Raw genomic sequence first — 21,361 nt, 5'->3', positions numbered from 1 at the left:
TGCTCTGCAGCTTCCCGATGTTTCATTTCTTTCAATGACCTGTCTTCCATAATAGTCCTTTTCACGTCTTCTTTCTTCTTTATAAGGGACAGTTGGTTGTACACTATTTGTTGACGTATTTCACGACTCCTGTCCTTGTCATCAATGTCACTGTCATTATCTGGAACAACCGATTGATAAAGAACAGTTCTTCTTTGCTCACTAAAGTTGTCCTGCAGCTTCTGCTGAACCTCCTTCTTCTGTCTCCTGGCTCCAATTTCCTCACCTCGATATCCAGGAAGAACCCCTTGCCTTTCATTCCTGTCCATTTCAGCCTTCTTTGTCTGTTTGTACTGATGTCTAGTAGCCAATTCATCAGCCAGAGGTTTTTGCTTTGGAGTTTTCTCCTGCTGCTGTATTTGATGTGATAATTTGGCAACTTCATCCTTGGCCATCTTGTTGCATTGCTTATTTTGTAAAATAACATCATAATCAGTTTCTTTCTTTAATATATCATTTAAACTGTCATCAATAGATTTCTTTTGCTCTTTTTTGTTAAGTTGAGTCTCATTATGTCTCAAAAAATTCTGGCTTTTCTCTTTCTTCTGTCTCTTCATTTCCATTTCTTCATTTTCATGCAGTCTATCTGACTGCATTATGGCAGCCATTTGTTGCCTTTCAATTTCAACTCTGTGCTTCTTCTTCTGTTCTTTACCTTCAATTTGAGAATCCAATGTTTCGGCCAGAGACTTATTTAAATTGACTTTCTTCTCCCTCTCTTGTTGCTCTTCAAACTTCTGGTGTAGCTGCTGCTTGGCCCTCTCTTTGCAACGCTTTTCATCCAAAATAACAAAGTTGGCAGCTTCCTTCCTCTTTATACAATCCAGATTTTCAAACACAACCTTCTTACAATCCTCTAGAAAATTATACTTTTCACGAAGCCTTTTCTCACTCAAATGTTTTGGACAGTTTGACTCAAACTGAACATCTTCCTTTTTATCACTAAATCTCTCATGTATCTGCATTGTGACTTTGGCTTCTGTATTTTGTTCAGTCTCGTCCTGTTTGAAGAATTTTCTATCTTTCTCCTTCTTGTGTCTCCTCGTCTCAATGTCCTCAATTTGACACAACCTGTCCGCTTCCATTATGGCAGCCATTTGGTGCCTTTCAATTTCAGCCTTTTCCATGTCTTTCTGCTTTTTATATTGAACCTGGGTGTCCCATGTATCAGTCAGAATCTGTTTCATTTTATCTTTCTTCTCCCTCTCTTGTTCCTCTTGTAACTTTTGCTGTAACTGCTGCTTGGCCCTCTCTGCACGACGCTTTTCCTCCAAAAGGATGTAACTAGCAGTTTCTTTTTTCTTTATTTCCTCCAGATTGTTATAAACAATTTTCTTGCAATCCTGTTGAGATGGAACCTTTTCAGGACGCGTGTTTTGAAATATAGGCGGAAAGCCTTCATTTGGCTCCCGCTTAGCCATTTCTTTTACTTTTAAAGGCTTTTCAAACCGTTTGTCTTTTCCAGAAACCTCGTTGTTATCAGCTGTGGACGCGTAGGGAGCTCTTTGGCTCAGCAGTCTTTCCGTCATTTTTCTCTCAGGTTCCGTATCTTTAGTATATTTAGACCAGTAAGAAACATAGGTGTTTAATGATTCTTCCTGTTCTCGAAGTCGGTTCGGTTCTTCATTTGGTTCCGTCTTCTGTCTTGTCTTTAGCAAAGGATTAATAATCTTAGGTAATCGACGGGAATCCATCTTCCGTTTCTGTCTAACAATGATGAGAGAACAATTAACTATAAATCCGCTGGGTTCTGCAAGTCTGGCTCTAGAACACAAGTGACCAACTATTTAAGAGGTTTCAGAGCTGATGTCATAGATCTATGACACAAAGCATCTGATCCTAGTGACATCATCAGTCAGGTAGAAGTGTAGCATTAGTTGCTATTGCTATGGTAACCAGGAAAAACTCTGAAATGATTCCCACCTTCTAGTAAAGGAGATGTTTCAAACCATTAAAACATTTCCAAATAACTTCATTCATATTAAGACAAATGAAACTTTTCCCAACCATTTAGACTAGTTTCTGCCAATGTGGCTGTAATTGATATGGGCTTAACAATGTGCAAAACACAATCACCTGGTTTCCCATTGAATCTGCTCAACAGTGTTTTCCTCATCAAAAGAGGTTTTTTGTGAGGAAAAGTGTTTGATGAACTCAGGTTAAACTGTGGCCGTTTCTCATTTAGACATCTTAAGGGCTTTTTTCCTTTATCTCGATTTATTTTGCATAACATATGACTTCCAGTTTTTGATTTGATGTTATTTTATTTTTATTTTGCTCTATATATGTTGTAAAATGGCAGCTTAACGACAGAAAGGAACAGAAGACAAGTTACAACAACGTGTTAAAATGTGTCTAGTTATTAGCGAACACCTTGATAGAGGCACAAGGTTTGTTTGTTTTGTAAATAAGGACGGTTCTAATTTTTTAATCGATTGAAATTGTGAATTTGTTGTATATAAACACTAGGGCATAGTTTTGAATTAGAGTTGATATTTTTAGAGGTGAATATTATTTTTAGTTGAAATGTTCTGGTTGTGTTTTTGTAGCTTACACTGTCCTTTGTGTGTGTGTGTGTGTGTGTGTGTGTGTGTGTGTGTGTGTGTGTTTGTGCATACAGCTATTACAATGAAACTCAGGGTTTACTTTCCAATAAACCTCACTGTTCATCAGTAAAGCCACAATCCTTCATTTGGGGCTGGGGCTGTTACACACTTTTTTTATCTTTAATCCTATTAGGCGTGTGCTGCTGTTCATGCTTGTATATATGTGTGGCCCAGTGTAGACAAATGAGCCAAACACATTCAACTGAAAAACGGAAGTGGGTTTTATTGCCGACTGTCCTCAGATGGAACAGTATTAATTTTGGTTTGATTTGTATGGAAGCACATTGCTATCACACAGGAAAAAAAATATTTAGAGTGCCATCACGTTATAGCGTGATACTTATCTTAGACGTGATACGTATCTTGTTTAAACGTGATAATTGTATGTCCAGGAAGTGGCGGTTTTATGCTAGGCTAGCACAGTGGCTAGCTGTACTAGCTTCCCTTGGTCAAGTTTCCCTTCATGTTTGGTCTAAAACATGGAGAGATACGGATGCTGCTTTGCACTGTGGTTAAAACCATTAATAGCATGATGAGCAGGATCCTAAACAGAACCGGACTGCACAGAAGGAAACGTCAGTCCAGTCCTCTAACCGTGGCGGCGATCCTAACTGACCATCTGGATCAAAGCTGAAGTTGGTTTCCGATTGTAGCTTCTGATTCGGGAAATGGCTAAAGGGTGATTATGACGGAGGCTTTTGGGGATTTTGGAAACCAAGCCCCAAAAGCTATTTTTTCCAGCCGACTATGTGATCTTAACAAGCTCAATTTTTTGTAGGGGTCTGGGACTGTTTAATAAAGATTTATTAGGCCACAAAAATGCTACCAGAGCTAATTTGACCGACGGAAAAAAAATTCAAAAATTGACAAAATTGAGTATTTTTTTGACCGCTTCTCAAATTTGTATCTTTCATACAAATAAATAAAACTTCTCTACTAAAGATACATTAGGCTGCTGAATAATATAAAGTCATCCATTTTGGCCATCTTTAATAGTTTCATAGATATTGGTGGTAGAAAATAGGGATTTTTTGTTTGTTTTTTAAAATATCTAATTTTAGGGAATTTTTGACTTGCACCAAAATGTTTATTTTTTTTAATGCATTTCATTGAAACTTCCCTCTTAGATGTTAATTAGGCTGCTTCATCAGATAAAAACATTCATTTATGGCAATCTTTAGTAGTTTTGTTTCATTTTGCAGACTGAAAATACAGATCGTTTTTTAGATTTCTTTTTTTATGGAAAATTCCCTACTACCCACCATCTGAAAAAGTGCCAAAGAAAGTACAGGTTTTTTTTTATATATATATAAAAGGTGTCCAGAATATATTATTTCAGTATAGATATAGTCACTTCACCATGATGCCGCCCACATGATGATGCCCTGGGCGGTTGTCCACGCCGCCCAGTCTGAACATTTAATGATTCAATTACATTGAATCACCTGTTCGAACAGCATGTGATGACCGCTGCGTCTGTTGGTTTTCTATTACTCTTCCATCAATTATTTGTCATGTGAAATATTACGCCTTATATAGCGATGTTAGACTGCTTTATCTTTTAACACAGCTTCAACGGTAAATAAATAAATAAACAAACAAACAAATAAATAAATAAATAAATAAATAAATAAATAAATAAATAAATAAACGGATCTGGGTAAAGAATTGACCCATAATTTCCAGATTCGTGTTCTGAGTTTAATCCGCTCAGTAACTTTCTCGAAATCACGCATTACATAATCGGATTTGAGTCCAACTCCTTTCGGGTGTTTATCGTCACCATGACCGAGGTTGTTCAATCAAGGTAGCACAGATTAGCCGGTGATTCACCGGAATTACTCTTCAAAATAACTTTAGCTGAAGTAATTAGACCAAAACTTGAATGGGGTCTACAAGCTAGATTAATTTCTGTTGTAGCTGTGGTCTCCAAAAAATAGACCCTTCCCCTCAAAAAAAAATAAAAAAAATAAAAAACAAAATAAAAATGTTGGCCTGTGTTGCTGTGTTTGTTCACCCCAAAGAAGTCAATTGACCCCAGGGCCAGTTAATAACCAACCAATGCAAAAAAAAAAAAAAAAAAAAAAAAAAAAAAAAATCATATGGGGCCCATTTACACATGTCTGCTACAATGTACAATTAAAGTGTTATCACTAAATTATATTGATGTCAGTCATGTTGGATTTTGAACTTGGAAAGAAACTTCATATTTTCTCATGTGGACGTTTGACCTCGGGGACCCTGCCTGTTAATTTTCCTTTCCTTAAGAAGTTTCAGCTTCTGAATAAAGTTCACAATTCGACTGTTACCAGCTAAATATTTCTTTCCTTCACCTGAAGAAGAAAAAGTACACTGAAACCGTGTTGGTTATAAAATTTCAAAGATTCCCTATTGGAGAAATTTCTTAAAACATTTTTGCGTCAATGTGAAATTCAGCTTTTAATTTGGAATCAGATTTCCGCTTTCCGCCTCAGATGGCGTCGAACTTGACGCGGCGGCGTGTTTATAATCCGCTCGAGCGACGAGTAAACAACCGAAAGACCAACAGCGGATGATTCTCGTCACTTCTCGGCGAGACTCGGCGCTCGGCGGACGTGGCGACTGCTTTCCTTCCCAACCCGACCCGTCACCGACCCTGCGTGTAAATGTTCACAGACAAGATGATGATGTCCCCGTGGGACCGCTGGTACTCCACAAGCTGCTGCCTGTGCTGCCATGTCCGCACAGGAACCATCATCCTGGGGGTCTGGTATATGGTGAGCATCCGTCTGCGTCCCACTGCATCCCTGTAGACATTCGGCAGCAAGCGGGGAAGCGTGGCCTCGTTGGAGGGATTCAGGTTGGATACTGCACTCCAACAAAAGGATGAAATATTATTTCAGGGTATTCTGGTCATTTTTATGGGTTTGTAAGCCTGTCGCAATAAGCAATTAATCAATTAATCGCGTGGTAAGTTAAAAGCCTCCCCAATAATGTCCATTCTGACGATTCATATGTTTTGAAGGGCTATTTTGTTTAAAGAAACTTTGTAATCTAATTTATTTACGGTTTCGGTTGCGTTGGGTTTAATTATCAATTTATTGTTTTTTGGTCTTTTTTTATTGTTATTTTTTTTATATAACAATATATATACATTTAAAATAAAATATCTTCCTTGTCGAGGGTAAAGTGTTCTTTACAAAATTGAAACTTATTGATCTTGTAGAGGGCTGAATTTGAATTATTATGCCGTTATCTACACATTACTTAAAAACGGTCTCAAAATAACGTAATAATAATGTTTTCTTTTATCGCAATAATTTCTGTGATAATTTATCGTCCAGTAAAATGTTATCGTGACAGGCCTATAGTTTGTTATTGTTTACCTCTATGATCGTTAGGCTATAACTAGCGCAGCAGATGACGTGTGCAGCTAAATGTAGGCAACTGTCACAGTTTATTCCAGGTTATTGTCTCCTAATTGAAAAGGAGGGGAAAACTCAGCAGCATTTTGAAGTCAATTTAAAGGGCCTGTGGAAAAATCTTTTTTCTGCTTGCTATTAATAAATCAGCAGCAGGTCTCTTCAGGTAGCAGGTTTGGTGTCAGGTTGCCTATTGAATGCGAAGAATGCTCCGTTGCTTCACCCCATCAATAGGGATGAATGAGTCATCAGCATAATGAACTGCACAAGCCAGAGATTGTGTTGCACCAAACACACAAATTTCCAAGCAGACCTTTAACGTTCCTGTGTTTATAATATCCACTTTATGTCCTGCACAGCACCTAGAGTTCATGTGTGCATTTTAAGTTCTACAGCTCCACTGTAATTTGCCCGTTTCTTACCCGTATGTCCTCTGTCCCTAAAGCTCATCAATGCCGTGGTGTTGCTCATCCTGCTCACGGCCCTCAGTGATCCAGAAAAGTATCATCTGACCAGTGCCGAGTTGGCCAATGACCTGGATGTCATGGATGATGCCAGTAAGTATCCTAAAAACAAAGTTATAAGTAGAACTTCACTGTTTGTTTTCCACCCAACACGCTGCTATGCACTACCTGGTCTATCATACAAAACCCTGCTGAAATACATTGAAGTTTGTTACTGTGACATAAAAAATATGGGAAAATTTAAGGGGTATTAATATTGCTGCAAGGCACTATATCTAGTACGCCTTTGGTACTTTTGCTGTAAGATGAATCAATCGACAAGTGTTATTAATATAATATAAAGGTAAGGGTTGTTCCTGCTCCGTTTGAAGCTAGATTTTCTGATGTCTTTATGGTTTTCTCTGTGAAACTAAGGCGAGACTTGACTGTTTGGCTAGACGACCTCTCTAACTAGTGGACAGTAAACACCTTTGTGTGACTTTAACACCCAAAATCGCAGTCATGCAAACCTACTTTCCATCTGTCCAAAGAATTAGATAAATCCGTCTTAGCCCAGGAGTGCTCTGGTCTCGTTTGGCCGGAGTTTACCGGCACCACGTGGCATTCATTCAGATTCCCTGATTCAGAATGACTGTAAAGTCCCCGGATTAGAGCCACACTGTAAGGCCGGCTGCGTTCCAGCTGGTGCAGTGTCACCTCTTCTTTTGAAACACACACGAAAACTAGAACACTTTTAATGTGATTTATTTATCTGAGGAGTTTTCGGTGCCAAGGCTGGACAAACACTAAAAGTCAGAGAGAACGTCAATGCTGTGTCGGACTGTTATTGTCTACTGATTTGAGATCATCTTTTAATTTTACTCAATAAGAAAACTAATACAGTCAACGAAGACCACGCTACACAATCAATAAAAATATTATTTTTATTAGGACTTATGATTATCTACTCTATATAATTAATGGCAACTACATATTTTTGTAGAGACTAAGGAAACTGGAAACGGCTTTTTTAACACCCTGATGTTTGCTTTGCACTTGTTTGAAAGTAAAGCACTGCTAAACGAATGTTAAGGTGACTAATGGATTTAAAATCACCAGGAGCCAAAGACTAGAAGTTAAAAGTAACTTGTTGCTGTATGTTAGCTAAATTTGTTGTCCGCTAGTAGCAAACATAGCTAATAGCCACCAACAATCCAGCGCAACATGTCCAGATTAGCTGGAACACAAAATACAGTATTATTGTACAGTTGCTCTATTATGGAAAAAAAAATGTAATCACACTTATTTCCTTAAATTTATGGCACTTAAAGAACAATATAGGAATATAATATACTTTCAAATCAGATTGAAAAAAACCCCCAAATTGCTAAGAATACTTTTTTTTAATCAATTGATTAATACAAATGAGATTAATTGAAAATCAGGTCTGCAGTCGCACTTTCATTTTTGGTGTTCAACATTCTCAGGTACTAATTCTGTCAGCTCTCTTGACATTCAGGTAAATTAGCCGCTGCAAACAAAGGGACGTATTTTCTGGACCAGATGTGATTCACTAGATGACTCATAGCTGCAGTTTATTAAAGAAATGCTGGATAATAAGTTATTGATTCACATGACGAGCAAGATGTCGTCTCGGTGAACTGTTCCAGTACCGCCGGTGCTTTATCTGATTGTACCAAGCTCTTATTTTACGTAACACAGTTATTAGTTTTCCTCTGTTACGCTGAGGGTGATGTGAGGTAAAAGGAACAGTGAGTGACCCAAAAACTGAGGTTCATCCCTTTTCTGCTTGACAGATGTGGCACACCTTTATTGTTTCTATTTCTAGTCTGAATTTCTAATATATATATGTATATATATATTTATAAATTTCTTTTGCTATTGCAGACATGTGTATTGCCTTAGCAATCTCCCTGCTGATGATCCTTATATGTGGAATGGCAGCATATGGTGCATATAAGGTAAACTTAATTGTTATTTTGTAATATCTCTTTTTCTTTTTTTGTCTGTGGAAGAATTCTACCTTTCTGTCTCACAAACGTCTCTGTTGCAGCTGCGTGCCGCATGGATCATCCCCTTTTTCTGCTATCAAATATTTGACTTTGCTCTCAACGCCCTGGTGGCTGTCAGCATTGTGGTGTATCCAAACACAATACAGGATTACCTACAGCAGCTGGTAGGAGTCATGCCATATAAAGTAAAAATGAGGAGACGCTCCTTTACGTTTACCTCTCGGCTGTTTAATGACGGGATTTTTATTTTGACTTGTTTGCAGCCAGATAATTTCCCTTACAAAGAGGAAGTCGCTGCGCTCAGTAACATCTGCCTGGTCCTCGTTGTGCTGCTCTTCATTGGCTGCATCATCGGCTTTAAGGTAAAACCTTCTTTGACTCCATAGTAAGAACCCGGGCATACATTCAAAAGTGTTTTTTTTGATCAGTATTAATAACTTTTTATAATCTTTCTTTCAGATATTCTCAGTTGGAAGTCTATTTGAACACCGTTTAGGTGTTTCTAAGTTTTCAGAGGCAGTTTTGAGATTACAGCATGATACTAAGACACCCATTTAATAATAAATATGTGATAATTAAAACATAGAGACATGTAACTTTATAATATTTTTGTTTCTGTTTTATAAAAAGAAGTTAAAACCAAAATAAAAATTATTTATAATTATCATTATGTGAAAATTATAAAATGATTGCGTATCAAATAGTCTCTGTGGAATTTTCCCCACTTCTCAGTTACTGTGTGTTGCTAAAATAGTTAATTATATCGATTATTAATGATACAAAATATGCTAAATTTAGTAGTTTTCAAATGCTTAGTGAGTAAAATATAAATTTTTCTATGATCATCTTTATAGAGTAATAAATGCTAGTATTAGTCAGGATTTCTGTTGCGTTTTCTGCAGTCTGCTTCTTGTCAGATGTAACAAGGTCTCAACCTTGTTACATCTGTTGTTTTTCAACCCATATATTTTCCAAAAAGGGAAATTCCTCTTGAAAACGAGCAACAAGTACAGACCCATTGAATAAATAAGAATATCACTGAAAAGCTCCACATATTTCAGGAACTTTATCACAAAGTGAAACATATTATCTCGATTAATTCCACCCAGATGGACGTTTGGAAGCCTTTGTTTCTGTTACTCGTGACGATTTTCCACTTATGGCTAATGAAAACGTGACATTTAAGATTTGAACATTACGTCAAACCAATTAAAAAACTATTTTTCAAAACAGAAATGTGGACTTATTTAAAAGAGTGTTTAATACCTGATTAAAAGTTGTTATTTTCAAAAGTTCCTTCAGTCTGACAAACAAGTCTCATCTGGACATATTTTCTGATTCACTGAATATGACTGTAGTGTGGCAGCAACAGGCAGGGGAGGGGCAGCACTGCATTATTGAGCTCCACCCAGCTGAAGAAAACTTTTTCTTGGTTTGTGTAGTCTGCAAACCATCATCCTGATCACACTCTGATCCTCCTCTGCAGAGACCTGGGACGTTAAATAATCCCGCCCCGCCCTGCCCCGCCCCGCCTCCCCCCACTCCAAGCCTTCCTGCGGAGGCCTCTTTAAATCACACCGGCTCGTCTAATTGGGCTGTGACAGTAAGAAAGTAAAGTGCACTCAGAGCGGCTTTGGGCCGTGGAGCAGATGGACGGGTGGATGGACGCGGCAGATGGTGCTGTGTTTAACAGAGGGGCTCCAGCGGCGATCTGCCTGCCGAGAGCAGAAAGGATTCTGTGGATAAAGAACACAACAGGAGCTTGTTTCTCCTTCTCCTGCTAAATGATGGATGAGCCTCAGGCAGACCTAGTAAGCTGAGACCGAACTCCAGCCTTTCACGCGCTGCTCATGTAGTGCGTCTCTGCATGCAGGAAGTAAATCATTTAACACGGCTTCTCTGGGGACGAGGCGACCCGACTGCAAATTAACAGGAACTCTTAGAGAAATGCTAAACAAACTGCGGCTCAGTTTCTGTCTTGTGAAGACAAACACGTCTGCCTAGAATCACTTACTGTCGTCGATTATTTTTGTAAACTCTTCAGCGTTTTTCCCAGTTGGTAGAGTTGGTATGAGGTCATCTGAGGTTCTCCTTTGCTTTTCTCCTGTCCCGTCCCAGGCCTACCTGATCGCCTGCGTGTGGAACTGCTACAGATACGTGAGCGGCAGAGGCGGTTCTGAAATCCTGCTCTACGTCACCACCAACGACACCACGGTGAGTCACTGTCTACCGTCTAACCACACGTTCAATAAATCCAATTAAATTACAAAAAAAAAAAAAGTCAATTTATTTCAGGAACCTTGTCACTCAGTCTGCAACTCGTGACTCTGAAGCTCCACTGCAAAAACACAAAATCTTACCAAGTTTCCTTACTATTGATGAAAAAGTTTTAGTTTCATCGGCAGACTACATGGGAAAATATTATAAGTAAAATAATCTACCAGAGGAACCAGAACTTCTTCATTAATATAAAGGAACTATTGACTTAAACAAGCTCCTATATCGTCCCTTAAAACTGAATTATGAGTTAGTTTTGTCTTATTTTAAGTGTATTGAGATATTTGCACTAGAAACTCGACTAAAATACTCGATAAGATTTTGTGTTTTTGCTGTGTTCCACAGAATTTTGCTAAACTAATTAATCTTAACTAATGTTTTTAAATATAGATATATTTACAAAGGTTTTTATGTTTTATTAGTTTTTCCCAGTTTTTTAATTGACTAATCTTCTACGACAGAATGACGCTAAAAGTTGCAGCTCGTGTCATTACAGTGGAAACTATGTGCTTTTTTTTTTCTCACATATTTCAACCAATATCTCATAGAAGGAAATGCATCCATCCTTTTTTTTGCAAATGTTTTAATTCGTTTTAAATCTAAAAATTGAAATAAAATTGTAGTTCTTCAGCAATTACAACAAATTTCCAATAGTAAATATTTACTAAAAAAAAAAAAAAAAAGCAAACTTTTTCCAAAACTTCATTTAACATTTGTGACTCTAAACGAGTTTTATTCAGCAGAACTGGGGAGGAACAATGGCCGAGAACAGGAACTTTAGACAGAAGCTGGAGAAAAGAAAACCTGAGTTTATGTCTTCTGGCAGCCCAGCTGTGCTGCAGGCGTTCCAGCGGCCGCCTGAGCTCCTCCTCTTCAACACCGATATATCTGTCCGTCTTCATGTCTGGCGAACAGCTGTGCAAACAACTTTTATGAACAACACCTGTAAAGATACTTTTCGCATCAGATCGCAATACGTGAAAAGCGGATAGTTCTGTGGAAAAAAAACAAACTGTATTACCATAAATATGCGCAGCATTTACAGCGTTTCGCAGAACTGTTAATCCCCCCCTTTAACTGCTTCACCATATCAACCACTAAACCCGCTGTTTTTGTTTTGAGTTTAAGTGGAAGAAAAGTGGAAGAAAAATCATCCGCAGTTTTAAATTGTTATCCCCCCCAAAAATCTGAAAAGCCTGGCATTCGTTTACATTCACTCCTCCTGTGTGAATAGGAGGAGTGAATGTTGTTCCACCTGTGAAAAGACGTTCAATAGGAATTCATTTTAAGAATTACTCACTACTCAAATGCAGAGACTATTTCTACATAAACTACTTACTGAGTTGTAATTGACAAATTCGCTTGGGCCTGACTTTATTTGGGGGTATCGTGCAAATGAGGTGGCTGAACATAATCGCATGCCACACTTTTCAGATCTGTATTTCTAAATATAAAAAAAAATCCTCCTTTTCCTTCCACTTATCTATTTTTGTGTTGATTTCTTGCAAGAAAACCCATGATGAAAAAATAAACACAACTTTGTAGTCGTTGCGCGACAAAAATGAGGAAAAATTCAAGGCGCATGAAGACTTTTTTTGCAATATACTTTACGTATACTTTGCATATTTCCACAGTGTTTATGTCATCATCTTGGGATCCAGCATGAAACAGTGTTTAATGTCGATTTGTTTCTTTCTTCCACCTCTAAATCCATCAACACCTCTTACAGCTGGAGAGAAACGGATTGTGTATTTTTTTTTTTTTTCCTTTTCGTTCATCCAGTCCCCGGCCTGCGCTCATGTTTTTATCGTCTGCGTAGGTTTGCTTCTGCTTTAGCCAGTCTGTCCGCTGCGGAGCCAACATGTTGAAGGCAGGAAGGAAACATAAAGGCGTTCTGTGGCAGCAGGCGGTTTTACAGAGGCAGGACGAACAGGGACGAGGCTCCGCTCTGCCAAAGCCCTCAGCCTGCAGCCTGGATGGAGTCCTGAAGCTCCACTGCTGCCACCCACTCACTAATTAGAACCACTTATAGCATGACAGGACGGAGGCAGAGGAAACACTAATCACCTGCTTTGACCATCAGCTCTTAATACCTGTCTCCATAGAGACCAGCATGTCCGCACGGTATAGTCGAACGTTGGATTCAAAACCAGCATTTGGAAAACTCCTACAGTTGAAACCAAACATTTAAGGATAATTTTTTTTTTCTCATTGTCTGAAGTGAAATCTGATGACGCTTTTCTTGTTTTAAGTCACTTTAAAGTTCCAAAAATTATTTCTATTTGCTAAATGCCAGAAAACATGAAAAAAACCCAAAAACATTTTTTTTTTTTGTGACTTTCTCAACCCAGTCAGGTGTTTAAGAGACATTTCAAAACATAAAAAGTTGCTATATTTCAGTTTACTCGTCATAATAATATCCTGTTCATTGTTGGATGAACAGGATATTATTGATAACATGTAATGTTGAATTGAAACAGTCTTTTTTTAAGTTAATTGTATTTTTATTTCTAAAGCGTGGTTTGAAGACGTACGTCGAAAATTTTTGAAAAGTTCTTTAATTTTACTGTGGGAAGGTTGAATGAACCCATTTGATTTGACTTCACTGAAAAAACAGAACGAAGCTTCAACTTAATAAAATAAGAATTAATTTGTTACATGTAATCAAATTAACTTTGTCAAACTTTACCTACGTTTGCTTTACATGACAACTTAAGAAACTTACTATACTTACGTGATTACTTGTAACAAATTAACTATTTTTTTTTAGTTGGACCACATGTTTTTTATTATTTTTCAGTGTTCTTTCTACCTTGTTCAGTTTCACATGTATTTAGATGAACGTGTGCTCCCAGTCTGCAGCATTTCAAGCAAACACTCCACGTATTAACACGTCATGTGGTTTTATGCGTCGCCGTGGACGTTTAGGAAGCGGGGACGTCTATAGGGTCCTGATGAGTAAAGCACCTGGCGGTGCAGAGGGGAAGTAGGAGGCCTCTCTCCTGCCTGACGACAGGAACCTGTCCATTTATCTCCCAGCATCAAGGTTTCATGTTTTTTCAGTTAAAACAAGGCGTATTCAATTATAGCCTGGTACACACACACACACCCACACACACACACACACACACACACACACACACACACACACACACACACACACACACACACACACACACACACACACTGTGGACTGCTCTGTGGGTTTTGGTTAACAGCCTGAGCGGTGAAACAGAAGTAAAAAACGACGGTTTAGGTCGAAAGTGCACAAATAGAGTCCATGTGGGACGAATTCCTGGCTGAGCATTAAGTGGTGGACTCCCACACAGAAACAATAAGGCTCCCATTAAAATGCATCAGAGCGCGAAATGAGCTTCGTTTCTCTTTATGAGGTCGAGGTGGTACATTTTTGCAGCGTTTTGTGCTGAACTAAAACAACAGCTGGGTCCAACACAGATCGTCACATCATTAGCTGTGTTTCCATTGGCCGTATAATTGCGCACTTTGATATTTCAAAAATAAATTCGCTTAAAGGTTTGCTTATAAACACACAACTTTGAAAAAACAAAACAAAAAAACCTTTTGTTTTTGGATAAAACGTTTTGGCATCAGGAAGAGCTATTTATTTATTTATTATTTAATAAACTTTAAAAATTATGTAGCTTTATGTTAGTAAAGTTTAATCAGTAATACTTTTATAACAAACGTATGTCAGATCATGATTTCTTGGTTAATGTCAAGTTGTTATAACAAAGACATTTTGAATAATGTCAACTTTGTGTTAAAAGTGTCATGATTTACCGAATGACACTTTATGACAACAGTCAGAAATATTCATGAAGACTTACTCATGTTCATAACAGGTGTTATGTCATGTTTATGACGGTGTCATGACGGTCTTATTCACAACCCGTCAAATAAAGTGTTACCCAATTATGCAACACACAATATTGCAAAATTGTGTGTTTTCGACACTCGCAGAATATTGGCAGAGTTTTGCGATCGTTAGCAGCTAGCTTCATGTTACTCTCCTTTGAACTCGCTGCAGCCGAGTTTGGTCTACATTTATGGAAGGTTTGGTTTTTTTCAGATTGGAAATGAGTCAGTGAATCTTTTTGGTTTTGTTTTTAATTTTCTGTCGGATTCAACTTTTATAAACTTGCAGTGAAATTTTGGGTATCTAATTAAATCCATTATTTAATTTATCATTATTGATCATTTAAATAATGTTTGGCAGTTTTCTGGTCTAAAGCGGTTAAGTGTGTAGCTAACACAACGTCAACCTGGGAAGACATCAGCAATGATCTGTGATTTTGCTGAAGCACACGACGTTTCAGACGGGTGCCTCTGTTCCCCTCAGAGGACCAGTTTGTATATTTATCCCAAAGTGCAGAGAAACAGGACTCAGGTCAGTAAAGGGATGGCTAACATTTCTGCAGACCCCACACATCCTGGACTTTCATGATACAGCATGATACAGAACTACCAGAAACTACTTCACCGTAGTTTTGCAGGGAAGAAGAGAAATGACACACAGGTAAAAGTTAACAGTTAGGCGTTTGAGGGCCAGGTTCGTTCATGTCTGTAGGAATGCACTTTCTCAATGGCTTATTGTTTAAAACATGGGACCCATCAGTGAGACACATGGTGTTGTTTATGAAGCCAGCTGAACCGTTCAGGGAGCTCACGTTTTTGTCGGCCACATGGCGAGAAGCGACTTCAGCGGGTGTCGGGTTGCTCAGCTGCTGGATGAGGAAGTACAGAGGAGGCTAAAGCAAACTTTCTTTTGTTTTTTGTTTTTCTTTCTCTCATTCTATGTTTCTTTCGAGTTTCTTGGTTTCTTTTCTTCTTCGTCCCTATCCTTATATTTGCACTGTATAATGTTTCTAATTTATGTTTCCTCATCCCTGTCGTCCTTTTGCTTGTAGGCTAACATGAGTTATAAATTAGTCCCTATGTTCATCTGCTTAATAATTTTAAATGTTACAAAGCCATATTTGGCAAACATTCTGATTTATATTCTGACTTTGTGAAAAACAAAACAATGCTGACCAAAATATTCTCCTGTGTTTTGTTTGTTGTTGTTGTTGTTGTTAATGTGCAGGTGCTGCTGCCTCCGTATGACGACAACATCAGCGTCCCGTGCAAACAGGCTCCTCCGTCCTACATCTCCGCTGAGGCGACGGCATGAAAACATTCCGATGTCGGGATCCTGCAGATTGGATCCTCCTGTTAGCACTCGATACGACACACTCCCAGCAAAACGACGCGCCACACTGCCTCTCCAGTTATCACTATGTTCATAAATATCCACGATAGCACACATCGCTCAGCGATCTCCCATTCCTTCTTGGCGTTACCGACCAACTTGTAATTATCAGTTCTCTTCCTCTTAGGTTTATCCAGGAGCGATTAGCCTTGTGCGCTTTAGATTCTGGCTGAAATGAAATGAAAGCTGTAGGGAGTCGCATACATTACATATATTTTTGTGAATTCTATTTATTCTTTGTGCGTTTGTAACAGTATTATGTGGATCTTATTTATCTAGTCGTATTTATGTTATGCTCAAATGCAACAGTAGCTGCGTTTCCATTACAAATGTGCGCAAATCTATGTTAAAAACCCCCAACTAAACTAAAATTTGCAATTGCGAAAAAACTTGTTTCCATCAAATAAGAAATGAAGCTAAAGCCACACATGAATAAGCTTGTTCACGCAAAACTTGACCCAAAACTTGGTATCCTGCGTTTTGGGGAAATAATAGTCTGCGATTTTACAGAAGAGTTACGGATTCCAAACATTTGAATGACACACATTCAAATGCCACATATTTGTTCGATATGAACATCGTATAGTTCATATTCTTATGAACTATGCGATGCTGTGAGAGCTCTGGTGGAGCCAGCTGCATGTTGTCAGAAAAAAATAAAAGCAAACCATCATCCTGCTACCACGTCCTGTCATCTTCTTTGTCGTTTCCGCCAGTAGTAACATCCGGCTGTTGAACACGTGACGCGAAAAAAGTCACGTGAAAAAGTGAACTGTTACATCTATTTTGGCTGAAACGCGTCTATTTCATTCGGCTGAAGAACCACCTCAACACACTGTAAAAACCTTTTTATTGAAACCAGTGAGTTTCTTTTTAAATTTGGCATGTTTCCGTTCAGCGAACTTATTTTTAGAACTTAAATTTGCTCAATTCTATAGTTAATGGAAACGCAGCTAGTGAACGGTATGGATCAGCGTGGGAATGGATACGGAGTTATTCGGTATCGGTCTCGTCTCTGCTCGTGATCAGGGTTGGATTGCCTTCTCTCTCTCTCTCTCTCTGTCTCTATAATGGGTTGCACTTTATCTGCTCGTGTATGAAGTGTCCCCTTAACTTGAAGTTTTCCAAAGAGATGTATCTGCCTGTATTCTGACGTGATCAAAGAGCCGCCCTAATGTACATCACCAAGCATATCACCTCTTTTTCCTGTGTTCTTTTTGACTGAATTACGTGACTGTAATCAGGAGCGTAGCGTTGTGAACTTTTAACCGTGTTTCTACCGACCGACGAAGAACCTCTTAGCTTAGCTGCACTTTCTATTTTTAAAGCACATTAGAGGCGCTGATCTAGAATCAGCTTGCTGTGCGAATGAGGGGAACCTGGAGCGTTGGGAAAGCAGGTCCTGCTTGTGTTTTTATCGATCAAAGACAAAAAAAACAACAAAAAGAAGCAGCTTTTTGCTCTGGGTAAACATTACACAACCATGTTCCTCCAGACTTGTTGACTTGTTGCTGCCTGAAAACAAAACGTTCTGCAAGGACGCGAAAGTCACTGTTTCATGGAAATAATCGATGTGACATTTTTGCCTATTAAAACCAAATTTCCTGAGCAGATGTTGTGTTTTATTTTACAATTTGGTAGTAATCAGCTCAAAGCTCAGCTCTTCACTTTTTCCATATTTTGTTGTGTCACAGCAGGTGTCAAAGTTCAAGGTCCGCGGGCCAAATCCGGCCTGCCATAAGTTTTTACATCTAATCTTTGATTAGTAAATATTATTTTTGTTAATAAAATCACAGTTTTACTGTACATGAAGGTGAAAATATTTTTAATATTATTTAATCTCAAGAGGAACTCACCGAATGCAGACAGCTTTCTATTAATATTTTGATAGTGTTTTTTTTATAGCTAGTTTCATGAATGCTTTCTTGATCTTGATGTGGCTCAAAGTAAAATAAGTTTGAACACGTGTTTCATTCTATCTCTTTCCTCAAAACTGTACACACAAACACTTCATTTTAATGGTATGGAATAACATTTTAGACATTTATGGCAAATTTATTAAGAATAATCACTTTTACATAGGTATTCATGCCCTTCATTGTAAAATAGCGTGACACAAAGTATCACGCAGCTGTGAAGTGGAAGAAAAATGTTGGTTTTCAAACTATCTTACAAATAAAAATCTGAAACGTGTGGTGTGCACATGCACTATCCAGCCCTCTAAACAAACGGGGCTGGATAGCGCAATTTACCTTCAGAAGACTCACGTCTGGACTATATTTCTATATTTCTGTGTGATTTATTGTCTGTGCGAATGCAGCTGTTTTGCGAAGGCCTCACAGGTTTGTTGGTGAACAAACGGCGTCATGGCAACCCAGGAAAACAACAGGCTGGGAAGACGTTTAAAGCAATGTTACGTAACGAGAGAATATTTCAAGCTCTGAGCATCTCACAGATTCCATCCATCTGAAAACGGAACGGGTTCGTTGGATGCTAAGTGTGGTTGAACATCAAACACGGCGGCCGATGCTTATCGGCTAATCGGAGGTCCTATGAAGCGCTCTTCCACAACGCTCGTAAACAATGAGCGTCATTGTTTACGAGTTTTATTTCCTCATTATTTTTATGTCCTTTATTAAAATATTTAAACGCTGCACATGGGGACGTTTTTAATTCTGTTCTATTTGCTTGGAAAGTTGGGTGACAACTTTCATGTCACTGTGAAATAAACACAAGCTGCAGTTGTGGGTTTACAGGCAGGCTGAGCTGAACGAGAGGCGTCTCTGAAGTTTGAGTCAGAGGGAGTGTAAACAGAGAGGTGAAGCAGATGGAGGAAGGGACTGAGCGAAGCACAGAGACACACTTCTGGGATATACATACATAGATTTGAGTATTTACGGCGGGAGGCAGCAAGAAAAAATATTTTGATTCTGTTCTGGAGGAGACTGAGATATTGTTTCAAAGGAACTTAAAACTGGTTCAGTTTTTCCAACAAGGTGAGTGACTTTCAACGTTAGAACGCAGTTCTGTTGCCGTTCTAGCTAAGGCTAATCCAGGAAACATTATTTAATGTTTTCTTCAGGGTCTGGGTCAGAAAAAAAAACTGGGCTCCCTTCACCTGTGTCAGGAAAAGTCATCAAGTACGGAGAAATGACCAAAACAGAGATCAGGTCTGATAAAAGCTGTTCAGTTCATTATTTGTTTGAGATGATAGTAAACATCTTATCTTGGACTTATTTTATTAAGCAGAAAACATGCATACAATTTGAATATATTTGACAGAAGGAAAACATGTTTTAAAATGAGTTTTTAAAAACGTATGGCTTACTATAAGCTAGGGATGAGCATTTATCAAATTGTTCATGATTTATTGTGATAAATTTCTTATCACGATAAGACGAGTGATTTATCATTGTCACAATGAATTCCAACTTGTTATGTTTAAACCTTCCCCACCGCATTGTTGGGATTTTTAGTTTCACTATTTTCTCCATTGTTTGTTCAACAGACATATCAATAAATGTCAATACATTTTCAAAACTTTGTGTGCAGTTTAGTGTTGCTAGTTACACTTTATGTGACTGGTGTCCTTGAGAAGTGTATTGCAAATGTTTTTCAGGAGCAGAATTTGTTGTTTGTGTGGCTATTATTGCTGTGTCATGCAGTCACAACTACAAGGTCACCTTAAAAAGAAGTAATTAATAGTTTTTATCATCACTTTTATTGTTGTCACAATATGTATTGTGATTTTTAACTCCATATTGCCAGCATACGCATTACTTCACTGTTGCACATAAGAGGGTTAGACGAGTAGTAAAGAGGCGTCAAAGCAAAGTGAGTTCAGAGGTCAGCTTATTGGTGAGGTAAACATGTGACCTCTGTTTGACCCCGGTCAGCAGCTACAGTATAAACTGTTCCTATGTTCAGCGGTCCATGATGTCAGCTTTTCCTGCTTCATCTGAACAATCTGGAAAGTTCAGATTCACCACAATTCTGTCTTTCAGTGTGGCTGCATTTGTAGTTGTAGTGATTGTTGATACTTTTCACGTCGGTGCCAAGCTGTACAGTCTGAATATGGCAGATAGAGAATGGCTCTCCTGGGAGCCGGATTGGAAAACAGTCTGTGCTATCTGTCAACCTCTCTTAAATCAACCTTAACAACCTGTGTGGATAAAAATCTAGCGGCTCTGAACCCGCACGATACCGATGGATAAATACGGTCCTGAAGTGTCAACAGACTCTCAGCCACAGCTCTGTAGGATTACAGTGGGAAGTGATTCTTATTTGAGGTTTCTCAGAATCTGCTAAAACGTATATGGCCATTTCCAGATCCTAGTGGTATTTTTTTCTCTAGGTGAAGTCATCAGAGGTCTGCGCTCAGAGGAGCCAAAGGGTGCAGTATGTAAATTTATAAAAACATATTTGTTAAAACTGTCACCACGTCATGACAGTACTTTATGAGACAGATAATCTGTGAAAAGATTGATGTCCTCCACCTCCTTCCTGAGCTGCTACTGTCGTCTGAAGAAATGCACCGATCCCGACCAAAAACAGCCAATAAGAGCCAAGAGGAGGGACTTAACGCTGTCAATCAACCTCACGTTCTCGCAGCTAAATGTGCTAATGGCGGAGAAACAATTTAAAGTTACAGGAAAGCCATTTATCGGCTCTCATCGGTGGCTATGCTAACTAGCCTTAGCGTTCATGACAGGCTGTGCAATGGGAGAGGCAGAGGTGGGGATGAGCAGCGCCACACAGAGGGGTGATTGACAGCACTAATACCCTCGTCTGATTGGTTGATTTTAGTTAGCACTGGAAGAAGGCAGAGGAGCTCGATTTTTTTCATAGATTTTCTGTCTGATTGTCATTTTTGCCTGGGAGCCGTGCGTTTCTGCACCACAGTTTCACAGGCTACGTGTTTCATAACGTACTGTCACAACACAGTGACAGTTTCAACAAATATGTGAAACAATTTTTTTTATCAAAAGTTACATACTGCAGCTTTAATGTCTGGAGGAAAACCATTTTATGACAAAAATTAGGATGACGAGGGTAGAAAAACTCTTTGGGATCGCATTGGGGAATTAGTGATTCTTAGCTTGCAGGAACTGATGTGAAAACACAATATTGATAATCAATCACTGTTTTTCTACTTCAGAGTAAGAACTGAGGGAGCAACTAAAAAACTTCAAAGAATCCTAAGCCTCTTTATATTTCCATGAAATTCTGTCATGGATTTTATTTGACGCCAGTTGTTAGAAACAAAATGGCCGCTGCACCAGATAGGTTCTGC

At 38.6% G+C, this 21,361-nt stretch overlaps 2 protein-coding genes across 2 annotated transcripts in view; both read left to right on the top strand.

Moving 5' to 3' along the window:
• The first annotated feature begins 5,124 nt into the window (after nt 1–5,124).
• LOC114145570 (lysosomal-associated transmembrane protein 4B) lies at nt 5,125–17,679 on the top strand. Its single transcript, XM_028019196.1, has 7 exons — nt 5,125–5,401; nt 6,492–6,603; nt 8,398–8,471; nt 8,564–8,686; nt 8,786–8,884; nt 10,641–10,736; nt 15,904–17,679. The coding sequence occupies exons 1-7, from the start codon at nt 5,291–5,293 to the stop codon at nt 15,988–15,990; spliced, it is 702 nt and encodes a 233-aa protein (XP_027874997.1). The 5' UTR covers nt 5,125–5,290; the 3' UTR covers nt 15,991–17,679.
• A 1,212-nt stretch (nt 17,680–18,891) lies between these two features.
• The window catches only part of LOC114145106 (matrilin-2), a 36,764-nt gene continuing 34,294 nt past the window's right edge, over nt 18,892–21,361 (top strand). The window contains exon 1 of the mRNA XM_028018499.1: nt 18,892–19,064. The gene's annotated coding sequence lies outside the window, so the exon portion shown is untranslated. The remainder of the gene's footprint in view (nt 19,065–21,361) is intronic.

The sequence above is a fragment of the Xiphophorus couchianus genome, chromosome 5 (assembly GCF_001444195.1).
Source record: "Xiphophorus couchianus chromosome 5, X_couchianus-1.0, whole genome shotgun sequence".
NCBI classification, from domain to species: Eukaryota; Metazoa; Chordata; class Actinopteri; order Cyprinodontiformes; family Poeciliidae; genus Xiphophorus; species Xiphophorus couchianus.
Note: the sequence above shows the minus strand (reverse complement) of the source record. Positions and strands in the feature narration are given on the sequence as shown.